We start from the raw sequence: 25,365 nt of genomic DNA, 5'->3' as shown, positions 1-25,365 counted from the left end.
TTGATTGTCTCATCATTTAAATAACCATATGCGAATACCTGTAAATGGCTTAGTCGAAATGTACAATTTGTACTCATATAATGTCTTATGTGCTGTTGGTGTTCCAAATAAAAAATAAAATAAAATAAATAGCATTATCAGCAACCTTGAATCATATCCGAAGTGCTGTAAACTATCATACTCAAAATCAAAAAAAATGACTATTCAAATAGGGTTCAAGAGCACTTTTGAATTGTTATTTTAATAATTATATATATTTTCAATTAATTAACTGTAACCCGAAGACGGGCAGCAGCGTCTTTGGTGCGACAAAGTCAGTACTGCGGTCACCAACACGCCTGCCCAGCGTGGTGACTATGGGCAAAACACATGAGTTCACGTTATTTTTGACGTAAACTTGTGGAGGCCTATGTCCAGCAGTGGACTGTATAGGCTGTAATGATGAACTGTAGTTAAATTGAAGTAAGTAGATTCTGTGGAGGAGAACTGGCAAGAAACTCCATAGTTACTTTAAAAAAAAAGCTTTGCTGAAAATAATTGTCGCGAGTAACACTGCGGTCAAACATATATACCACAAGAATATTATTTCGACAACCCTAAACAAAAAAGTGAAATCTTAAGTATCAAAACCGGTTACTCAGACCCGCTTCATCTTATATCACGCTTATACCATCTATACAAGGTTCAAAATTGTTTATACACAAATTGTTAACATTTCAAGGTAGAGATCAATGCACTGGGGGTTTTACCGACGATGTTTTTTTTTATTATATATTATACTTTAGAAAGTAATGTTTTGCATTCCATTTATAACTACGCTCTTTCTTAAGAGTTTCGACGGCGATCAGCCTATAACATCCCACTGCTGGGCGTGGGCCTGTTTATCCATGTAGAAGAAGGGTCGCAGTTTAAATCACCACGCTACTCCACTGCGGATATATTCCCTACTAAGAGTGACGATCGCTATCAGATGTATATGATTATGACCGGGTCAACAGCTTTACGTGCTCTCCGAGGCACGGTGGGTAGATCTACAAGGACAGACATCGAAACCGAAAAAAAAATTGTACAAATTCTTCCTCAGCGATTATTTAAAGCAAATATGGCTGACTATGCTAACTGATCGCGCGAACATCATACCGTCATATTTTTTTTTTTTTCGTAAATATATGAATTTTCTTTAAAATTTTCTTTTCTACTAACCTTTGTGTTAACAATCAATAACGAACGAAAGAAGAATGATTCAGTTTGGTTCAGTCAATTTACCAATTATATATTTAAATAAGTCAAAGCCCGTTGGCGCAGTTTGTAGTGCCCCTGCTTGCTGCTCCGGGGGTCGTGGGTTCGATTCCCACCCTGAGTCTGGGTGTAATGTATATATTTATATATGTATTATTTATCAGTATGTTTATCAAAAAAATAAATAAATATATGACGACGACGATGACAGACGAAGGTCTGTGTATTGTGTAGATATTTCTTTTTTTTTTTATTTTAAATTTTATGATTTCTATTGCTATACTGAATATCATATTTCATATAAAAACGGAATAAATTAATGTAATATTAGTGTTTTGAAAGAGTCAGTTATGTATACATTAAATCGTTTTCCGAATTCATTTCAACTCAGATTTCTAATATATATGAATAAAAATGAATGTTGCTAAGCGCATAACTCGAGAATGGCTCGACCAATTCGGCTAATTAACTTTTTGTATGTAGGAACATACATAAGACACACGGAAGGTTTTAATACTAAAAAAAATACTATTAACTTTTGACAGAACGAAGTCAGTCCGGGCAGCTAGTCTATATCAATAAATATCCGAAATGTAAGCGCATAATTTCCAAACAACTGCACCAAAATTGGATAATTCGTTTTGTATTGTACATTATCGTTCGGACAATGTGTGTATGAAACAAAAAAAAAAAAAAAAAAAAAAATAACAAATTCATGGAAAATAATATGATACGCAGTATTAAATGTATATTTCTTTATAATACGTACTATCCTTACAATACATTCTTTCTATTATATTATTAAATACTAGCTGACCCCGCAAACGTTGTTTGCCATATATTTTATTAATCTTCAAAATCCCCCCCCCCCCCTTATAACTTCGGGAATGAAAAATAGATGTTGGCCGATTCTCAGACCTACCTGATATGCACACACATGAGAATCGGTCAAGCCGTTTCGGAGGAGTTTAACTACAAACACCGCGACAAGAGAATTTTATATATTAGATAGATATAATATATGTTACGGGGTAAAGCAATAGGGTACACCCACGTACATTTGACGTCAAGTCGTAACATTTTGTGGTAAAAATGGAATAATACAGTGTATATTTTATCAAACAGTGTGAAAAGGATCTCGAAATGCGCCTCGAAAGCTAAGAGACCACGACGTCCTGAAGTTGCACTTACTCAAAAATGTAGTACGAAAACTAAATCTTTTACGCGTGTCTTTTAATCCGAACAATATTTCAAAACGCCTTGATTGTGTGAATGTGAAGAAAGCACTAAACTATTTTGTTTTCCGTGTCTGGTGTTTGGAGCTTCGGCGGTGGTGGTGAATAAATGGTAAGCTCAAATTTTTCGTTTTTTTTTGTGAAACCCTACAAAATGTCACGAGCCGTCACTGGTGGTACGATGGTACGAACAGTACTCATGTATCTCTTTAATATGTGCACACTTCTAACTGCTGCTACTGTATCGTGTCCAGTATCCAAAGGTTATCTGGAAGAAATCGCTATTTAGCGATAAGATCGCCTTTGTACATCTTGTATTGTATCTTTCTTTATATGTCTATATTTTGGTGTAAATTAAGAATAAATAGATAAATAAATAAAAGAATATGTCAGTTAGTTCAGAGTGAAAATATAGATTAAAAAATACCTAATTTTTCTTGAAAAAAAAAAAAAAAAATAGACAAACTAAAATAGTAAGTTACTTTGCGAACACAAGCATAGAATTTCACGTTGTATTATTTTGCGACATTGTGACACACGAACAATAGTGAAAGCGCACACAGCAATGCAAATTTTAACGGAAATTTTACCGCATTGCGCATACTTAGTGTAAGTAAACTATAGTTGCATATTATAATGAAAGAACCTTTTCGGATTTTATCGCGGTTTATTACGTTTTTAGGACATGATCCTCCTGTGACCATGGTTGCTGTAAAGTTTCCGGAAAGAAACGTCGGGAATGAAAAAAAGCCTAATAAACCGCGCTAAAATCCGAAAAAATTGTGATTGAAATTCGCGTAAACATTAGAAAAAAATATAATTGCATATTTAGCCAATAATTGACAACCGCTAGCTTTTAGCTACATGTGATAACTGGAAACACGGAGGCCAAGCTTCTTTAGATTCCAAACAACTAAAGCCAATAGTCAGCTAAGTCTTATGCTTGTTTGTTAAATATTATTGTATTAATAACCCGCAGAAAACACAATATAATAAATCAACGCATATATAACTCAAAAGTGCTTTCAAAGCTTACTTGAATAAAATATATTTTAGGTTTGATTCTGTAACGTTTTAAAATCTGCAGTCCTCGCCCTGCAGTGCGCGACAGCACTGATTGGAAATTGGCAACAATTTAATCAATTAGGTCTAGGTCATTGTTATCAGGAAACCGTATCGGTCACTCGAACGAATTGCTTTTAACCGACTTTAAAGAAGAGACAACTATTAAGAAAATATATTATTTTATGTTGCGTGTTTTAACCAATTTTTTACGAAATTAATTTTATATTATCCAAGAGCCTATTTAAGGGCACTACACTAGTGACATTTCAATATAACGCTTCCTGAAGAATCTGTCAGAATTTACAGATTTAGTATTTTCCCAGTCGCGTTTCTCTAGATTTTTCTGGTGATTTGTTATTTTGAACACACGTTTTTCATTGTGTGTGTATAATACATATATGTACTTTGATATTTAGAAACAGAGTCATGACAATTACATTGCGATATTACTCCATTTATTTTGTTTTTTATTTACAAAACATTTCTCAATTAATACATTTTGTGATTTCAGTGGTTAAATATTTATTTGGTCTAGTCTATACATATTTATTATTTAAATAAGTAGTTCCTTGTTATATTTAACCAACATTACAGAAAGTTAATATTTATCTGCATTGTATCAACTCGTGAACATCCCACGGATGGACATAAGCTTCATTCTTATACGAAAAGCGCCAAACATTTTCCTAATATTGAACTCCAAAGTTTAATCTAGTAATAATGGAGTAGCCAATAAATTTTGTCCATAATCCCTCATCATCATCATCACTTCAGCCTATCGCAGTTCACTGCTGGATATAGGCCTCCACAAGTTCGCGCCAAAAAAGGCGTGAAATCATGTGTCTTACCCATAGTCACCACGCTGGGCAGGCGGGTTGGTGACCACAGTGCTGGCTTTATCGCACCGAAGACGGTGCTGCCCGTTCTCGGCCTGTGTATTTTAAAACCAGCAGTTGGATGGTTATCCCGCTATCGGTCGGCTTTATAAGTTCCAAGGTGGAAGTGGAACTGTGTTATCCTTTAGTCGCCTCTTACGACACCTACGGGAAGAGAGAGGGTGGCTATATTCTTTAATGCCGTAGCCACACAGTCCCCACCAAAATCCCTACATCCACTAAATTACTTCATGAAAATCTAAAAGTTTATATTTATTGCAAAACAACACAATACGAGTGGACTCTTATTTTGTTGTTTCCTAGATATGGTATTTATTCTATGGTTTATTTATATGGTTTAACTCCCTACGCCCTATTTTATTACGTCCCGATTAAAGGAGAAAACCAATAAACACGTGTTCCATTGACGACGTCGAACGCGCTAACCCGTAACTGTCACACACTGCGTATTTACAAAAACACACACACAAATGCGTATTTTACTCACACTTACGTGTATTCTACACACACAGACGAATACCCTACACGTGTGTGTAACGTAGTAAAGTTTAGTACAAAGATGAAACCGCAAGCTTTGTCTATTCTTATAATAAACAAAATCGTGTACGTAATATTTCGTGTAACTATTACTCATATTATATATTTATATTTTAAGAATAAATATTCAGTTATATCATTAACCTATGCCGCTAATATTATATCCGTCCTTGTATGTTTCATACCGGTTTTATATAATTAGAAGGAAATTTGCATTGACTTTTAAATATGGGAGAAGGTAGGTCTCCCACAGGGGAAGAATAAGAGCTTAACCTACTACACTTGTCCACTGCGGGTCGACGAGTAATTTCCCTGCCAAGAGTTATGATTTCATCACAGTTTGTGTATGAAGAATCCACAGTCCGAATCAGGTTCATTTTAACTTAAATAAATTTACTAAAAAGAAACATAACTATTATTAGTATAATGATTAAATATTGCTTTTGAAGCCTACCTGAATAAAGTTTTTTTATTTTATTTGTACTTTATTTAGATGTCACCGGGTAGTAAAAATAACAATTAAATTCGATAAGTAAAACATATTTCTGAAAAAAAAAAATCATCTGTTTCGAGATAAGATTTATATATAACAAAACAAATAAAAAAAAAAAAATTAACAACATTTTCGACAATTCAATAGTTTACCTTTAGTTTAACCAATTACACTCCTGAGACTTGAGAAGCAAAGATTTAGCTGTCGCGACAAAGACCTAGTAGTACATTCTTATAACTTTAGACTTATCATTCTTTAAATTTATAAGTGTTCGCTAATAGCCATCAAATTGATTTCATGCGTCACTGAATCCTAAGAAGTCCTGTTCAAATCGTTCCGGTATTACCCATATGTGGGACACGTGAGATCATCAAACGGGAGTAGATATATAATTTACTAGCTAGACCCGTGGTTTCGTCTGCGTTAATTTGAGAAAAATCTACAATTTTTTTTATATAACGCTATTCGACGGATGACGATATCCAAAAGATAAAAATTTTACATGTAATATTTTTTTTGACCTACGAATTTCGCTGTATTTCTGAGATATTTCTATTCGAAAATACGTTTATTGAGGTGAAACAAGGCATAATGGCCTATTCTACATCTTACTTTTAATCTATTCGTAACTTATTTGCCGGATAAACTTTATCCACGACTAGTGAAACAGGCCCAAAAACATTAAAATATTAAAAACCTTTAGATAGTCATAGAACCGTTGTATAAAAGGGAGACCCAATTAGTGTCTCAACAGAAACTTACAGTAAGTAGTAGTAACAGTAGATTTATTCGATAAGTTACTGGCAAGCTACCAGCAGGATATGACAAGTCTTAGGAGTCTGTTCCTTAAGCTACGGTAACCGTTTACCACCGAGCAGTTGTTTACTTCAACATCACAATAGAAAGAAAACAAAATTGTAAATTATTACGTAAAATCAATTTGTCATCTCTACATATTGAGATTGTTTGAAAAATAAATTTGACAAACTGTACTAATTTAACAAAGTTTGTGTTTGTCTGTCGATTGCGTTAATATCAGGAGCGAATCAGCAAAAAAATATAATTGACATAAGTTTGACAGAAGATGTATGGCTATGGTAATAAAGAATATAGCTACCACTTCTCTTCCCGTGGGCGTCGTAAGAGGCGACTAAGGGATAACACAGTTCCACTACCACCTTGGAACCTAAAAAGCCGATCGATGGCGGGATAACCATCCAACTGCTGGCTTTGAAATACACAGGCCGAAGACGGGCAGCAGCGTCTTCGGTGCGAGAAAACCAGCCCTGCGGTTACCAACACGCCTGCCCAGCGTGGTGACTATGGGCAAAACACATGAGTTCACGTCATTTTCGGCGCGAGCTTGTGGAGGCCCATGCCCAGCAGTGGACTGCGATAGGCTGAAATGATGAAAGAAGGTTGAAGACTATAACGAAGGAAGCGACAAAAAATCTATATAAATAGAATTGAATCTTCGAAGTGTATGTACGCGCATCACTTCAGAACGCTGCACCGAAATTGGATAATTCATTTTTCTTATTATTGTCACGTCATGGTTTGTTTAAATATAGCGATATATGCACGGAAAAAAAAGTGTTCTAAGTTCACCGGGTCAGCTTAAATTACCTATCAGCATAAAACCAGAAAAAAATATATCTTTTGTCATATTTGCTATTTTTTCAAAGAAAACGCTACCTTTTAGACCTATGATACAATTTCAGACCATTATTTTGTAAGGCGATCTTGATGTGTCACCATTCAATAATTTACATAAATAAAATGCTATTGTTCCGCCGGAAAACTACAGGATTTTTTTTATATAACTAGGTCGGCAAACAAGCGTACGGCTCACCTGATGGTAAGCGATTACCGTAGCTTATAGACGTCTGCAACAACAGACGCGTCGCAAGCGCGTTGCCGACTGTACCCCCAATCGTCTCCAGGAGCTCTGGCCACCTTACTCACCAACAGGAACACAATACTGCTTGAAAACAGGGTTATTTCGATGTGGTCTTCTGAAAGGTTGAGGTACTACCCTAGTCGGGCTACTCCATATTTTGAGCAGGAAATTTCCTGAGTAAAGTAGATAGATTTAAAATACCTCTTGTAAGTTTTTTTTTTTTTGTATTAGAAACTTTGGTCATAAACAAAAAAAATATTGCTTAATATATTTTTTTGCAGTATTAAGACAACGACTTTTTACTTTGATAAAGTTTATCCTGTAAATAATTTAAGATTTAGAGTTAGACAGGAGGAGATAGAACCATTACCATAGGAGCCATTAGGACCTGTCACGTCAATTAATAAACTACAATTTTTAGATTCATTTTTGCGATAAGAAATATCTCATGGATAGTGGAATTCGAGGGCGAAAAAGAATAATACATCAAAAACTTTAATCTGTTGGATATCATTATCCGTCAAACAGCGTTATCTACAACTGGTCAAACAGGCCATTAGTGTGATATCTCTGGCGTTTATACTTAAAATATACTGTAACATAATAGTAACACAGTCTAAATAAACGCAATCAAAAAGATCTTACACGTTTCAGCTCACGAGCCAAGTTTAATAATAAATCACGCTTGCTTCATTCGTTTATTGTATGATTAAGTTACGTTTAACGACCCCCAGATGATATTTCAGTCTGATCTTTAATCCGACTGCTATTTCTTAATCTGAGTTTTAAATACATTATGACCAAATGACCCAGTTACATACATTATGAACCCTTAGGGTGGTCAAATTTTATGCCTTTAACCATATACGTATACGCAATGTCGATATATATATTTTTTTTTTTATTGGAATATTGGGTGGTTTAGGTTAGTAATTAAATTATCTTTTAGGGTGACCCCCTTAAGGAGAACGACTTATTTTGGTATTTATGGATGATTCTTTAAAAAAAATATATATATTTATACGGAATCAATCTCGCGAAGGTCAAACTCATACATATCAAGGTCAGGATAATCAAACCGAGTTTTCATATTTATATTGGTATGGAAATAAAAAATTATGATATAGCATGATGACTATAATATGTGTACCTAAATAAATTATTTAAGCAAACAGTGATTTGAGAGTTTGTTGAGTGGTCAGTGTTTACAGAGTATGTCATGAAACATTTAGCTAATACTGACCTTCTACACAAGGTTATCATTTTTAGAACTATTGCACATTAATAAATAATAAATAAATATCATATAACATACACACACGGTTAATAATAACTTGAGGTGCCTCAAGTTGTCCAGCCATCTCAACGCTGGTAGTCTCGATAGTTCGATGAAATGACTTCAAAGCCTTATTATTCGACTTCAAAAAAATCTGATATAAGCAATCATCATCATCATCATCATCATCACTGTTCTGAGCGGGGATCACACCCGCGCCTGCCAGTGCAACAGCCAGTGCTGTGACCGCTGCGCGCTGAGGTTTACAATTTGATCGCATTATTTTTAATCTGTGTTAAACACATAACTTTTTATTGTGTGTACGGATTTTGATGATTCTTTTTTAATTCGAAAGTTGGTGTTTGTCATGTGATCTTATTTAAATTTGAACGAGATCTAACAAGTGCCTTTTGAGTTGTAACTCACTCACTTCAGCCTATCGCAGTCCACTGCTGGACATAGGCCCGCCCAAGTTCACGCCAACATCCCGGTTTTCCGCAATTCTCATCCAGCCTACACCGGTAATCTTACGCAGAACGTTGGTCCAGCGGGCCTGGGGACGCCCCACAATGCGTTTGCCAAGATGCGGTCTCCACTTGAGTTGTAACTAGTAATGAATATTTCACTATTTTAGACTACCCACGTTGTATTACTTATCGATTTAAATTGAAGTCGGTTTTTCTTCGTTTGCAAGCAAAAATTAAGTATATAGATAAACGTATTCCTTGAAACTAAAAAAAAAAAACTATATTTACATAAAAAAATTGACGAAACAAGTTTAATTTTATTAGAAGCTTGACACAAACGTATTCTATTACAAATGAGAAAGCTTTTTTATTTTGCCGACATTAAATAAAACAAACGGACATGGATATCTTGCTTATGACCTCATTTTTTAGAAATCCACGTGAGGACAATTTCTAAAATATATACATACTATTCAAATAATAAAAAAAGCAATATTTAATTTATTATATATTGATATTTCAACGTATATTGAGTGTATGTGAAATTTTGTTGTGATAGTAAAATATAATCAACATCAATTTATAATTGTTTTAAAAGGACACAAAAGTGGCCTTTATCTTAAGGCCCCAAAGGCTAATTGACAAGCTCTGTTTTCTATATATATATATATATATATATATATATATATATATATATATATATATATACATATATATATATATATAAATAAATGTTTGTCTGTATATCCTTCATAGAATCGTAAACTATGCATTTGATCATGTCATGATGATCTTCAGCAAAGGGTTGTGCATGAACCCACAAAGGTGACCGAGTTGGTACGACCAATAATTGTGTTTGCAGGCAAACGAAAAAAAAAACGACTTCAATTATATCGACAAGTAATACAACGTAGGTAGACGATAAATTAGTCAAGTAAATACGCATTATCAAAGATTACTCCAAAAGTTGTAATCAGATCTCGATGAAATTTAAATGTGACCACATGATAAATATCGGCTTTCGATTAAATTAAAAATCATCAAAATCGGTACACCCAGTAAAAAGGTATGCGGATTTTTGAGTTTCCCTCGATTTCTCTGGGATCCCATTATCAGATCCTGGTTTTCTTATCATGGTACCAAACTAGGGATATCTCCTTTCGAACAAAAAAGAATTATTAAAATCGGTTCATGAACAGCGGAGTTATCCCCGAACATACATTTAAAAAAAAAAAAATTATATATACGGTCGAATTGAGTAACCTCCTCCTTTTTTTGAAGTCGGTTAAAAAATAGTAATATATAAAATCCAGACATTTGAAAATTGAGCTAGAGCCATACTTTGATTATCACAATAAGCCCGGATTAAGTACGGTAAGTTTACGTGAAATTTCACTCATTATATTGAAACAACTTTTTCGGATTTTGTCGCGGTTTATTTAGTTTTCTAGATGCCCGACGTTTCGGATAATTTACAGTAACCATGGTCACGCCAGGACGAAAAGTCGGGCATCTAAAAAACTTAATAAACCGCGATAAAATCCGAAAAATTAGTTTCGTTATAGCTAGTTACTTAATTGATACAGTAACAATTATCTTTCTAATGTTATCTATGAGACAATCGTGTTCACATAAACAAACTATAGATAATCGTAATATATATGCAGGAAATTCAATGTGTGTCACCTCTTTATCAATCATTCCCATAAACAAGTTGATTTTTCTCTAACCTTAATAGTCTATTGGCACACTGAGCTTATTTTTTATATTAGTCGCGTCTGGGAACCAGAAACAGGTTTTTTTTTATTAATTACGTGTTGACATGTTACGATTATAAAACACTTTTATATTTATACAACTAGGTCGGCAAACAAGCGTACAGCTCACCTGATGGTAAACGGTCCCCGTAGCGTATAGACGCCCTCAACACTAGAAGCAAACGCGTTGCCGACCCTACCCCCGATGCTCATGCTGTGCCATACCTCAGTTCTACATTCGTAATTATTTGTAGCTTCAATAAAACTATATGTCGCAACAATCTCTTGGACTTAAATGCCTCCAAATGTAGTGTTATAACGTACACCAGGAAGAGAAACATTTTAATCTGCGATTACACTTTGAATGGTCAAACACTTCAGAGAGTGAGTTCTATTAAGGACCTTGGAGTAATGCTAGATTCTAAGCTTCTTTATGATACTCAGATCAACAGTATCATAACCAAAGCATCTAAGGCTTTAGGATTCGTGATGCGAACTTCTGTGGATTTCAATGAAATCAAAACTATAAAAATATTATACTGCTCACTAGTCCGGAGTCATTTGGAGTATGCCTCCGAGGTCTGGAACTCCAAGTACAGTACATACATCGCGCGTCTTGAGAACATACAAAGAAAATTTATTAAATTCATATGTTTCAAATCCAATCAACCATATAACTCGAAGAACTATCTGCAACTTTGCAAAAAATTTCATATTCTCCCGCTTGAACTAAGACGTGAACTTAGTGACTTAATCTATCTTTTCAAAATTACAAGTAACTTAATTGATTGCCCTGATCTTTTAGCCAAAGTCTCTTTAGGAGTTCCTACTAAACTTTTTCGTAATAATCCGTTAGTGCACACACCACTAGTTCCCACAAACTATATGCAAAATTCATTTGTCTGGAGGGCGGGTAGTAAGTTTAATGCATATTCTAAAAAATTTGACTTAGACTTATTTAACACTAGCTGTGCGGCTGCAAGGAACCTAATTAGTAATTCCTTCTTTAATAAGTAACTGTGTAGTTTTAGAATTTTTCATATGCATAGTTTTAATGTGATTGTTTCTACTAGTTTGACTGCACCTAACTCTGTTTACTTACATCATTTTACTAACCACATTTTGTAATCTATACGTGTTATTGTTACTACGGCTTATATGTAGCGTAAGTTTTCTTTTTAATATTCTGTGACTACCAGTGGGGAACTATTGGTAGCTTTTTATTTCTATAATTTTGTACATTGTATTTCTCAGCTGTTGTTCCTCCCAAAAAATAAATAAATAAATAAATAAAAAAATAAATAATTAGTTAAAGAAATTTTATATACTTTTTCAAATTATGATTCAATTCTGATTTTGAATCCTACTTGAAAAGATTTTATTATTTATGTAAAAAACAAAATATTTATTTACATTTGAAACGAGAATCGAAAACAAACACTGTAGCGAAAAGCGGGGTCATTGCCAACTATGCGAACTGTTATATTTATATTTTTTTAATATATATATTTTTAAATATATATATATAGAAACTGATTTAGACCGCGTTTACGTAAATAGGATTCTTTACGTTAGTGAGCAGTTCGTTACGTTAATAAACATTTTATTTTTTTCCCCTCTTTATTCTTTAAATTCATTATTCTTTCATCACATCATCATCACTTCAGCTTATCGCAGTCCACTGCTGGACATAGGCCTCCACAAGTTCGCGCCGAAAATGGCGTGAACTCATGTGTGTTTCCCATAGTCGCCACGCTGGGCAGGCGGGTTGGTGACCGCTGCGCTGACTTTGTCGCACCGAAGACGGTGCTGCCCGTCTTCGGCCTATGTATTTCAAAGCCTAATGCCTAAGCCTGGATGGTTATCCCCTAAATAGAACGAGAAAATGGTCAAGTAAATACGCGCTATCAAAGATTACTCAAAAAGTAGTAATCAGATCTCGGTCAAATTTAAACGATACCACAAGAATGCGTCAACTTTCGATTAAAAAAAAAAATCTTCAAAATGGGTCCATCCAGTCAAAAGTTCTAGTATATAAATAAAAAATTATCGAACTGAGAACCTCCTTCTTTTTCGGAAGTCGGTTAAAAACCAGGACTAATGATATATTCCACCTCCTGTATTAAAGTCCTAGTAACCTTAACGGTTAATGGTATGACAAAGTACTACCAATACAGGTATCATTGTCTGCGTATTTACACTACTATCCTCTTTGTATTTTATTCTTGTTGCGTCCATCTTGAATATGTATTACAAGAACAGACACACATTACTGATTTATTAATTAAAAACGATTCTAGTCACGAAAATTCCATCGAAATCGACGTGAAATTAGAATGAAAAATACTCTATGGTGTAGTCACTTCGAGTATAATGACTAGTGATATGAAACTATCGATAGTGTTTGTCGATATCGATATTTCAGAGAGGACTTTAATTATCATTGTATGACAGAATAACTATTATAATATATTATTAACATTAAAACACGTGTTTTATTAAATTCTGAGTTATGGTATTCGTATGCATAATAAAATCCCACAATTGATTTTGCAATTGTCTCAAAATAAATTTAAAGTTTTTATGAAGAAGCAATTAATAGCTAAATTCGATCCAGGATTACATAGATGATAAAGATTTGTCGACTTCCTGACGCTGCATTTCACGCAAGATATACCTATTTATTAATTGACGACGCGCTGACACAGCGGTCACAGGACTGGCGGTTGCGCTAGGAGTCGCGGGGGTTCGATACCCTTATATGACAAACATTTGTATTGGTCATATAGATATTTTATGTGTATGCGTGTATGTATAAGTATATCGTATTATTTGTATCTACGCTTGTATACATTATTATGTATGTGTGCACTTATATATTATATAATTATGCATTTATTATATATTATATTTTTATTCTCAATATGTTTAGATTGTACACGCTAATTTTGCGACTGTTTTATAAGTTTCCTGTGGCAGGACTACTGGAAGAGATTCCATCGTGGGATAAGTAGTGCCTTTGTACATTGTTTATAAGAGCTATTTCCTTTTGCTATCCTAGTGTTCAGAAATTGTTAAATAAATAAAAATAAATATTTGTCGTGGTCTGACAGTTTGTGCTTGTGTGTTGTGTCTATTTCCAGACCCCCGGAACGGGAAAAAACCCTACTGGGGGCCGTCGAGTATGAAGCGTTTGTTTATCAACTTTACACATATTTTTTAAAGAGTAACTGCGGAGTTTCTTGTCCATTCAACTCTGCAAAATCTAAATTGCGATCACTTTTAAAATTTTAAATAAAAGCACCGAATCGTCATCTTACTGATAAGTTTTCATCGTTAAAAAGTGAAGCTACAACCGATTGGCAATGCAGATTCTGCAGAGAAAAACCGGCAAGAAACCCCGCAGTTACTCTTTTTACGACAAGGATAACAATTACGATAATATGAATGCGAACGTAGTCGATATCGATAGTAGTCTATCCATCACTAATTATGACGTAAACGATTATTATTCCTGCCTTGCAGCCGTATTGTGCCGAACGAATATAGATTCATATCGTTATTATCTTCGACAGGAAACATTTTAAAATATTTGTTACGTTGAAGAAAAAGATGATTCAATGCTGATCATATCTAAGCCTAGCGGCTCAAACAACTTAATTTTAACTAAGGTACAGTTAGTAGACAAACATTTCAACATTATATTTGAATGTGTTATAGCCGTATAATTTAAATTTCAACAGAAAGACTAAGAACCTGCTTATATATTGCTGATGAAGTACATCTCTCAATATGTCACTGATAAGGTTTTTTTAAACCTCTAGATAACAATAGAAGTTTTTAAGCTTTCACGGTCGGATGTTCGGGGACGCTGCGGACGCCAGGGTCGCGGGGGATTGTGTCGCTGAGTCCCCGAGACCATGGCATCTGTAACGCCGACTTTTTTAGAATGTCAATCGCGGTAAGCGCCAAACAATCAAGTGTACACTAGACAACAAGCGATCCATATGAGAGTAAGCGGTTACCGTAGCCTAAGGAGCCTTTAATATCAAGAGCATCATAAGCACCTTGCCGACTTTGGACACTAGATCTGGACTACGACACAGGAGCATATCACTTTTTAAAACAGTATTATTGACTGTGAACTTTTTGGGGTCGAGGTACTTGCAAAGTCCGTCCAGTTTTTTGAGTGATATTTCCTACTGTATATGTCCCTACCTCAACGATATCTCCATTAAGAAGGAAAATTAGAGATCAATCAAAGTTATATTCATATAAGTGGACATGCATGTCTTAGTATTGGCTTCAAAGTTTACTAACCTATTACCTACAAGAGATAGTCATCATCATCATTACAGCCTATACAGTCCACTGCTGGACATAGGCCTCCACAAGTTCACACCAAAAATGACGCGAACTCATGTGTTTTGCCCATAGTCACCACGCTGGGCAGGCGGGTTGGTGACCGCAGCTGGCTGCGGGCTGGCTTTGTCGCACCGAAGACGCTGCTGCCCGTCTTTGGTCTGTGTATTTCAAAATCAGCAGTTGGATGGTTATCCCGCCACCGATCGGCTTTTTAAGTTCCAAGGTGGTAGCGGAACTGTGTTATCCCTTAGTCACCTCTTACGACACCCACGGGAAGATAAGGGGTAGCTATATTTTTTAGTACCGTAGGCACACAGTACAAGAGATAGTCATAGAATGAAATTTAAACCATATCTATAGTCGCCAATCCATGACCTTGGCATTAATATTTATTTAAATCATGATACGTCAAATTCTGATTGGCAATTTGTTAGTGCAAACTCGATTTCAATGTCATTTTCATTGACAAATTGTTTTTTTCTAAATTACGTATTACTTGTTAGAATATATTGACATTTTTTCAACTGCAGCTTAACCCACTATTGTACTGTCAAAAATGGACCCTGTCTCCGGACTGCAATACACTTTCAGCACTTGTCATTGGTAAAATCATCGGCGTAAAGCTGATGGAGCCATAGTCTTTAAAGAAGAAGAAGAATGATATTATTTCTATTTAGTAACAGTTAGTAAGTGTTTAACATTGATAAAATCGTAGAATATAAATGGATATAGATATAAAAATTATGAATAATTATTGTTTGTTGTTGCTTTTTATTTTATGAATGAATATATGTATATCATTTTTATATGGTATTAAATACAGGACAAGCACAATAATCAAATGCTTTAACATCAACTGGGGCAGCAGTAGTGGGATTTGTATAACACAATACAAATAATAATGCTCAGATCACAATAATAATTGGCGTGGCCTATACAAATATTTGTTATGCAAGATCAAACATATGACCGACATCATATCAGCCAGTTGCTAAGACAGATGTGCCAGCAGGTCTTCCAAGATTGTCATTTAGGTATTAATAGCCCATATCGAAAAAGGATAGCTTTTCTAGGATATATATTTTTAAACCGTCATTCTAAGACCAATATGAATGAAGCATCAACGAAAGATCAAGGCCAGCCAAAAACGTTACATTGATTCAGACGATGTTTCTCGGGTTTTCAGCCAGAGAAAGCCACAAGTAAAAGCTTGATTGTATATATGTAAAAAAATTCAAAAAAACCGCCTTTGCTCTGTTGTGTGTTTGAATATTTTTATTTTCTTTAATGTAATTTTAAATGTCAAAGTATTAAATAAATAAATAAGAATGTATTATGCTCAATAATGTATCATCTGTATTGCTTCAGCCCGTAATATCCCACAGCTGGGCATAGGCGTCTTTCCCCATGTAGGAGAACGATCAGAGCTTAATCCACCACGCTGCTCCAATGCGGGCTATTTAGTTATTAAAATGAACGTAATTTATAAAAGGATTTTTTTCAATGTGCTTATTCTTACTAACAATTTAACAAGTAAGAATAAAATAGAATTATCCTTTATTAGTAGAAAAAACATTTACAATAACAAGCTTTGGGGGCAAGCGAGGGGTTATTTTTAAGGAAAAATATACTCTATTACCCTGTAACTGTTTTATATATTAATGTTTCTTAAATGGCTGAATTGTCAATCTTATCAATCATGTTTTAAGTTTGGTCAGGGGTGTGTTAATCTGAGAAATTATCTATACGTATAATATTATAAAGATGTAAATTACATATCACGAAAATTACACTATTCAGGAGTGAAATGGGCTACATTTTATTATTTTTGAACAAAATATTCAGTGAAAAATAATAGTATATGTAAATCAAGTTAGAGAAATGGGAGCGAGATAAAAACTTTATTATATATTTGCATCACAAAAATAATTAAGCCGTAACAAAGTGGGCATGGGTTGGCTAGAAGGTTATAAACCGTAACAATTTTTCAAATCTCCTTATTTTTATGAATAAGAGCTTAAAAGAAAAGTATGATTAATGCATCTAGTTGTCACACTGATCATATTATATTATTTATAACATCTAATATTCTTAATTAATATATTCGGGTATAATAAAAATGATACTAAAATAAAACTAATTATAAATTGCATATCATCAAATAATGTCAAAATCATTTTAAAACATGAGGAAGTTACTCTGCAATACAAACAGCATATTTATTTTACAGTTATTTAAAAGCTAGCTTTCAATTACTATTGCTATCATAAAAACTACAAATAAAAAATTATTCATTATTATTTTCTTGTTTTGTAATTTTTTTTTCTAGTCAATAAATAATACATTATTATTGTTATTAATGCCAATGTTACACAATAAATCCTTTTCTAAGATACAATATTTGCGCGCGCTTTTATTTTGAGACTACTTGAAGTGTGCCAAAAAATCAAGGTCATTGATGGAGAAAGTGTACCAACATACATAGAGGGAATTTCACTTTTAAATTTTATGAATGACATAATTAATAAGGTTTTTCTCTTTACGTTATTTTCAATTTATAGGTCCTGAATCTATGAACGTATCAATACATATGCAATTTTCCTGTATGTCTATCATAATATTACAATATTTGTTTAACAAACAATTATTAGTTAGGCATTTACCAATATAGTAAATTATGAAATAGAATCGAACATAAATTTCCTAGTTCGAATTTTGAAATCGTGAAAAAGAAATTTTATTAGTGCACGATCTTGCACTGTTAGTGGGCAGTGTTACGTGAAATTTTCACTTTTGAGAAAAAGAAATTTCATGACTTACCAGTTATCCGATTATGTTATGAAGTTTTTTTCAATAAAGTCGACGACAACACACGATTTGTGAACGCGAGCGTGTAATGTCGCGAGCGAATTAACGCTTTAAAATTCGTAAATTGTGAAATGAAATTGCTTTGACACACTTTTCGACATTTTTAGTGTGAACTGTGAAGTGACATTCACAGCCTCATCAAAACTGACAGATACTGGCAAAGGATACTGGTAAATCTGTAGCGGGAGAAATTGGGTACATTCCACTAAACGATCGCAACGGTTTTTAGGCCCACTCTATCGTTCCACCTACGGCTCGTGGTAGTCGCGAGCGATCGACATCATAAATGACGCCACTGTTCGCGACCACATCGCGGCCACTTCATCCAAAAAATACAATATAGGAGGATCAGAGTTGGCTTTCATCAAAACGTGGTGGGAATTTGAAAAAACGTCAATGTCAAATTGTGAATGTCATCAGAATTTGACGACCTTTGCAAATAATTATCTCTCATCCGTTTCGTTAAATAGACAACGATGAATTCACAAGAATCCATATTGAATTAAGTTTTACTCCAATATATTCGAAATAATTACGCACAACCCCTACAGCTGCATGTTTTTATCATGCCACGATATTGCGAGCACACAGCGTTCAACGATGCGTTCCACCTACAAAATTCGTCTACAACACCCGCGACGTTTTTATGTTGGTGGAACGGCAATTTCAGCTTTCAGTAGTCGTGGTCAATGGCGTTGTAGGCCTTAAGTGGAACGTAGCCATAGGTACTCAGCGGCTTGCTCTGCGGTGGTTAGTTTTGCCAACAAAAAAAATTATAGTCCCGAAAATATCTAATTATTAACTAAAGACATTAATTTAAAACTAAACATTACTTCAGTTACTATAATTATTCAATTAATTCCAAATAAATTATAATAAGGTAAAAAAGTAATTACATTCCTATTATGTTACATTCTACTTTTAATAATTATTGTACATAATTAAATTAAACACACATATATTAACGTGTTAAAAAAACTGTTCAAGTTGCATTTATAATTGCTCAAGTATAGTTTCGAACAGATCCACTTTCCTTAATTTTTAAATTGTGGCGACATCTATCACGCGAAATACGAACGACTACGAAACTACGTAATTAGAGAAAACTGACGTATGCTACATCGCGCTATCAGAGTTTTCAAAGAAATTAAGTATATATACAAGAACCCGACAACAACCGTCGGGGTGCAGTAGCCCGCCAGACACAACTCCCGTGTGGTCGGAGGATCCTCCCTTTTCCGCACGCTACAAAATAAATATAAATAGTTTGAACAAATAAAATAATGATATTTGTAAAAAAAAAAAAAAAAAATATTTATCGATAGATTTTCAATAGCTCAATTCAACTACGTTGTCCTTTTAAATTGCTCACCTTAAATAGTTTAAGGTGAGCAATTTAAAAGGACAACGTAGTTGAATTGAGCATTAAAAATCATGAATGATTCATTAAAAATCAATAAAGTCATTGAAAAAAATTCATTTATCAATATTCTTTTGATGTATACAATATTTTAAATTGCTCAAAGTGTTAATAAACTGCTCAAGTTGCATTTATAATTGCTCAAGTACAATTTGGATCAGCTCCACTTTCCTTAATTTTTAAATAAATATATATAATATGTACAATTTTATTTTTGTGTTACCCACACATTAGGGATTCTAAACATTTTTGAATATCATACCAAAAATTGACCGCTCCAGCGGGATTCGAACTTGCGTCTCATCGTTCCATAGCTTAATTGGCTAGAGCGCCGACACGGTCAGTTGGATTTTCAGAAAACCTGCCAAATTTTTATATAAAACATTATGGTCGAAGTTCACATTAAGTAATTCTAGTAAAATGTGGTAATACTCATAATACGTGTATTGTATTTAATTTAATGCAATTTTGTTATATAACTATATTTATTAAAAAAAGCTAGCAATATAATATTTTAAATAAATCAAAATCTCAAAAACGTCTGTCTCCTCTTTTGCCTTTACCGTTTTTATCGATAACCATCTACAAACAAACCGGTAACAACACTATCGCTCGGCGACAGTGACTTCTCGGAAATAGACTCCGATCAACAACCGAGCAACACGGAGGGGAGAAGCCATTTACAGGCGTTCCCCTCTGTCAAGGTATAAGGCCAAATGGCCATATGTGTACAATAAAACTAGAGATGCCACGAATAGTAATTTTGCCGAATACCGAATACCGAATGTTCGGCGAGGCTCTTGGCCAAAGCGCCGAACATTCGGCAGCCGAATATTCGGCCACACTTAGTACTTTTCGCGGGCGACAAGATACAACTCGTCACGGTACGAGTTTAAACTTGCATCGCTGAAGTACCTAATACGTTTGGTAGGCGCGGGCGGTTTTGTTTCATATTTTCATTTGTGATTGTGATTAGGTCACGGTCGTGTCACAACCTGCTTTATGTGTTGATCGTTAGTGCATCGTACGTACTGTATACTAAAATAATAACATTTAACGTGATTGATTACCATAAGAAATATCATCGTTTGTTCGAAAAAGGCAAAATGAATCAATTTAATAAGAAATCGCCTATTTGGAACTATTATAAAGTTTATAGTGAAGACAATAAACTGGCAGTTTGTTTGTTGTGTTTGTTTCTTACCACTGGTAGATTTTAAATATTAATTTGTTAGTTCTTTTTTGGTTAAATAAATATCTTTGTGAGTAATATTTTGAGTTTTTTCATAATTTATTTGGTAATCCTTACTGTATTTTATCATAAATAAGGAAGTAAATCTGTTTATCATGATTTCACGCCCAAACTGCTGAACCGATTTAAATGAAATTTGGTACACAGATACTTTAGAGCCTTAGAAAGGACATGGGCTATAATTTACGCGAAGTCGCGGAAAAACAGTTAGTAAGCAATAAAAAAATTGATATTTGGTATTCGGCCAAATGGTTAATTAATAGCGAAAAAAAGAGGCCGAATAGCCGAATACCGAATAATTGCCGAATATTCGTGGCATCTCTAAATAAAACTACACTCGCGTGCAACGGAATCGACTCAAGCCGTATATTGGTATATAAGTTTGATTTTTCGGAAAATGGCTTATTCGATTTTTGTAAAAAAAAATTTATTCGAAAGACATATATCTTTTTTTCATAAATATAGCAAATTTCAAATAAAAAATGATAAAACTTTTTAAATAAATACGGTCAAACATGAGCGTTACAAAAATTACTCGTTGCGGTACCCACGAGTTGCGATACTAAATCATGTATAAAAGCTCACGTGACCCATATTTCTTATCAGTCACTCCTCAGATGTTGACAGGTACACATCTCCTTAAGCTCCCAGTATTTTATTCGCGATCCAATGGACACTACTTCAGAAGCTGCGGCCCAAGTTGTAGCTTTGTTGTAAGCGGGCCATACTCAACGGCAAGTCGCTCGTGATCTTAACTTGAGCCAATCAGCTGTTTCACGAGTATACAGAAGGTTTCAAGAGACCGGTGGCTTCGTTCGGAGACCACAAACCAATAGACTCCGGAACACATCTGAGACAGACGACCGCTTCATTATTTCAACTTCGTTGAGAAATCGTCATCTCACGGGCGTTGATGTGCAACAGGAGCTCAGGAGGGTTCGAAGAGTGGCTGTCAGTCAGTGGACAATTAGAAGACGCCTGAAGAAAGCCAATTTAACTCCTAAACGGCCAGCCAGAGGCCCGAAACTGACCGCAGCTCACCGTCAAGTCCGACTTCAATTTGCTCGTGAACACTTCAATTGGACTATTGAGCAATGGAGCTCCATTCTGTTCACTGAAGACAGCAGAATGTGTCTCCATGGCAACGACAGAAGAGACCGAGTATACAGGCGTCCAGGGGAACGGTCCTCGCAATGTTGTTTCGCTGGAACAGTATCATATGGCGGTGGTTCAGTTATGATGTGGGCTGGAATATCATGTGAAGGGAAGACCGAGCTTGTTTTCGTGCCTGGTAGTGGTCGAAGTGGTGGTCTAACCGCTCAAAAGTACGTGATAAACATTCTCCTTGATCATGTTGTACCTTATGCAGGGTACATAGAAGAAGATTTTCTATTGATGCATGATAATGTTCGGTGCCATACAGCAAATGTTACTCGCCAGTTTCTTCAAGAGGTGCAAATTGAGACGATGATGTGGCCAACCCTCAGTCCTGATCTGAATTGCATTGAGCATTTATGAGACGAGCTCAAACGGAGGGTGAGAGCTAGAGATACGGCTCCATCAAGCGTCGTCGAACTCAAAACTGCGCTAGAGGAAGAATGGAATACGATACCTCAAGATTTTATCAAAAAATTGATAAAATCAATGAAAAATCGCATGCAAGCCGTTATAAAAGCTAGTGGAGGCAATACAAAGTATTGAAAATTTAAATTTTCTTTACTTTTAACAAAAATAATTTTTTTATTCATTGTGTTGTTGTTTTCATTTTTCTTCATTTTTTATGCATTTCTGTCAAATTAAATTTTATCAATAAATATTCAACCGATTTTTATCATCAGGATAGCATTTTTTAAGAGAAAAGAGTAGGCTTTGAAACAAAAAAAAAAAAAAACAAGAAAATCGCATAAGCCATTTTCCTAAAAATCGAACTTTTATACCAATATAGGGCTTGAGTCGATTCAGTTGCACGCGAGTGTAGTTGCAGCCGGACTAATCACTAGACTAAATCTAGTTGCGCGATTGAATCAACGTCCTTCAAAAAATGCCAAATTGTTCTGTTTTTGCTGCAAAAAGAGATCTGCCACGTCAAATTTACTAAAACATGGAGTTACCTTTCATAAGTACGTAAATATTTTTTAATCACATTATTACTTTTATACTTCTTTTAAACCTTTTTTAAACTTAAAAATTACGAATATTTTCTGCTGCTGCTGCTGCTTCTTCTTCTTCCGCTTCTTCTTCCGCTTCTTCTTCCGCTTCTTCTTCCGCTTCTTCTTCCGCTTCTTCTTCCGCTTCTTCTTCCGCTTCTTCTTCCGCTTCTTCTTCCGCTTCTTCTTCCGCTTCTTCTTCCGCTTCTTCTTCCGCTTCTTCTTCCGCTTCTTCTTCCGCTTCTTCTTCCGCTTCTTCTTCCGCTTCTTCTTCCGCTTCTTCTTCCGCTTCTTCTTCCGCTTCTTCTTCCGCTTCTTCTTCCGCTTCTTCTTCCGCTTCTTCTTCCGCTTCTTCTTCCGCTTCTTCTTCCGCTTCTTCTTCCGCTTCTTCTTCCGCTTCTTCTTCCGCTTCTTCTTCCGCTTCTTCTTCCGCTTCTTCTTCCGCTTCTTCTTCCGCTTCTTCTTCCGCTTCTTCTTCCGCTTCTTCTTCCGCTTCTTCTTCCGCTTCTTCTTCCGCTTCTTCTTCCGCTTCTTCTTCCGCTTCTTCTTCCGCTTCTTCTTCCGCTTCTTCTTCCGCTTCTTCTTCCGCTTCTTCCGCTTCTTCCGCTTCTTCCGCTTCTTCCGCTTCTTCCGCTTCTTCCGCTTCTTCCGCTTCTTCCGCTTCTTCCGCTTCTTCTTCTTCTGCTTCTTCTTCTGCTTCTTCTTCTTCTGCTTCTTCTTCTTCTTCTTCCTCTATTTTTACGCCCATTTTGACGTCATCTTATAAAGGAAAATTTCTACGTTAGGTATGTTGCCTGAAATTGAACACGTAATTCTTTGGAAAATGTCTTTACTTGATGCTAAGCCATAACTAATCCATTGTACTTGAATAACCCCCTATGTGTGCTTCGATTCATCGAGCTCTATTTGATTATACGCCTGTGATAGGTCAATTTTTGAACAATAAACCGACGCGCTTATTCTAAGACATATTCAATTCTGGGTAAAGGATAGCGATCGATCAGTAAATTCGGGTTAACCGTTGCCTCATAATCAGCGCAAAGTCTCAAGGAACATCAGCCTTGCTCACCGACACCAGTGGCGAGGTCCAGTCGGAGCAGTCGACGGGTTCGATGATGCCACCCCGCAGCATCACGCTCAGCTCAGCGTCCAAGCGCGCGCGCATCGCGTACGGCACCGCGCCCGCGCGCAGTCGCAGCGTCGCAGACCCGCTCGTGTATCGACCTAGCCCGCCGCTGAATTTTTTTCTTACACATTTTGTTGTGAATTCAGACTATAAGAATTACTGAACCTCGGAATATCTATATTTAATTCGATCAACCACTGCCTACCTAAAATACAAATAATTCCAAATTCTTACTGACATTTTTAAATTTAACAACTGCTTTTATGACACCTACGGGTTTAATTCTCACACCATTATAAAAATTTAAAACAACATCTGAGTATTCGAGTTTTAAATGTCTAAATTTATTTTTGTATGTAACACTACTTATACACGAAACTGCCGAGCCAGTGTCTATTTCCATATTAATTACATGAATTTCAATGGAAATCGGTAACTTAACTGCTCGATAATCCTTTAAGCAGAGATGATGGAAGTCCTCTTCCACATCTTGCTGTACTTCCTGAGCACCGTCCGCCATCACCGCTGCCACTTCCGGGGCCGTCGGAGCTACCACTTCGCCCAAGTGTCTGGTTTGTATCATCCCCCGGTCCATTTTGTACTGCTGCCTACGGAGCCTGTTAACACTGTTCGTTAAACACACCCGTCGCAAATGTCCCGATTGTCCGCACTTACTGCAAACTTAATCACGAAATCTACACGTTTCGTAGTCGTGATCAGTCGCTCCGCAGCCCCTGCACGATCGCTCGTCCTTTCCGCCGGCATGGAAAGCTCCCGAGCTGCTCACACCACCGCTGCTACATATCTGTCGCTCCGTGACTTCACCCGACCTCCACGGACCCCACGGTTGTTACTCCGCGCTTTCTCTGCCGCAGACAACACATGTATTCCTGACTCCGTTATCATGTCATGTTCCTCACAGGCCTTCACCGCTGTCGAGTCTCACTCTGCGGCCTCTCTGGACGTAGCTAACTGAACCGCCTTGATGTAGGATAACGAGTCATCCTCCGCAAATAACCTCTGTTGAAAGACCTCGCTCCTAAGACCGCATACTAATTGATCACGTAGAGTATCCTCTAGAAATTTTTCAATCTATACTAATATTATAGAGATAAAGTTTATAACTTTGTTCTTATGTAGGGGGTAATCTTCGCAAATATTGATCCGATCATGAAAATTCTTTCATTAACAGAAAGCTACACTATTCAGGAGTGACATGTGACACATATTTTATTGTAATTGAACAAAAAATTCATAGTTCGACGACGGTTTCTCGATTTTCGATAGATGGCGTTGGAGCATCATATTATTTATTTAAGTAC

At 35.6% G+C, this 25,365-nt stretch overlaps 2 protein-coding genes across 2 annotated transcripts in view; both read right to left on the bottom strand.

The window, feature by feature from the left end:
• The window catches only part of LOC123667956 (3-hydroxy-3-methylglutaryl-coenzyme A reductase), a 29,954-nt gene extending 11,706 nt beyond the window's left edge, over positions 1–18,248 (bottom strand). The window contains exon 1 of the mRNA XM_045601784.1: positions 18,051–18,248. The gene's annotated coding sequence lies outside the window, so the exon portion shown is untranslated. The remainder of the gene's footprint in view (positions 1–18,050) is intronic.
• A 3,633-nt stretch (positions 18,249–21,881) lies between these two features.
• Positions 21,882–24,638, bottom strand: LOC123667696 (eukaryotic translation initiation factor 4 gamma-like). The gene is given in 5 exon segments (XM_045601537.1): positions 21,882–21,974; positions 22,988–23,266; positions 23,269–23,649; positions 23,987–24,190; positions 24,456–24,638. Coding segments are annotated over 5 exon segments (1,140 nt in total).
• Between the last annotated feature and the right edge of the window lie 727 nt (positions 24,639–25,365).

The sequence above is a fragment of the Melitaea cinxia genome, chromosome 29, assembly GCF_905220565.1.
Source record: "Melitaea cinxia chromosome 29, ilMelCinx1.1, whole genome shotgun sequence".
In the NCBI taxonomy this organism is placed as follows: Eukaryota; Metazoa; Arthropoda; class Insecta; order Lepidoptera; family Nymphalidae; genus Melitaea; species Melitaea cinxia.
This window is presented reverse-complemented; position numbering and strand designations above follow the sequence as displayed.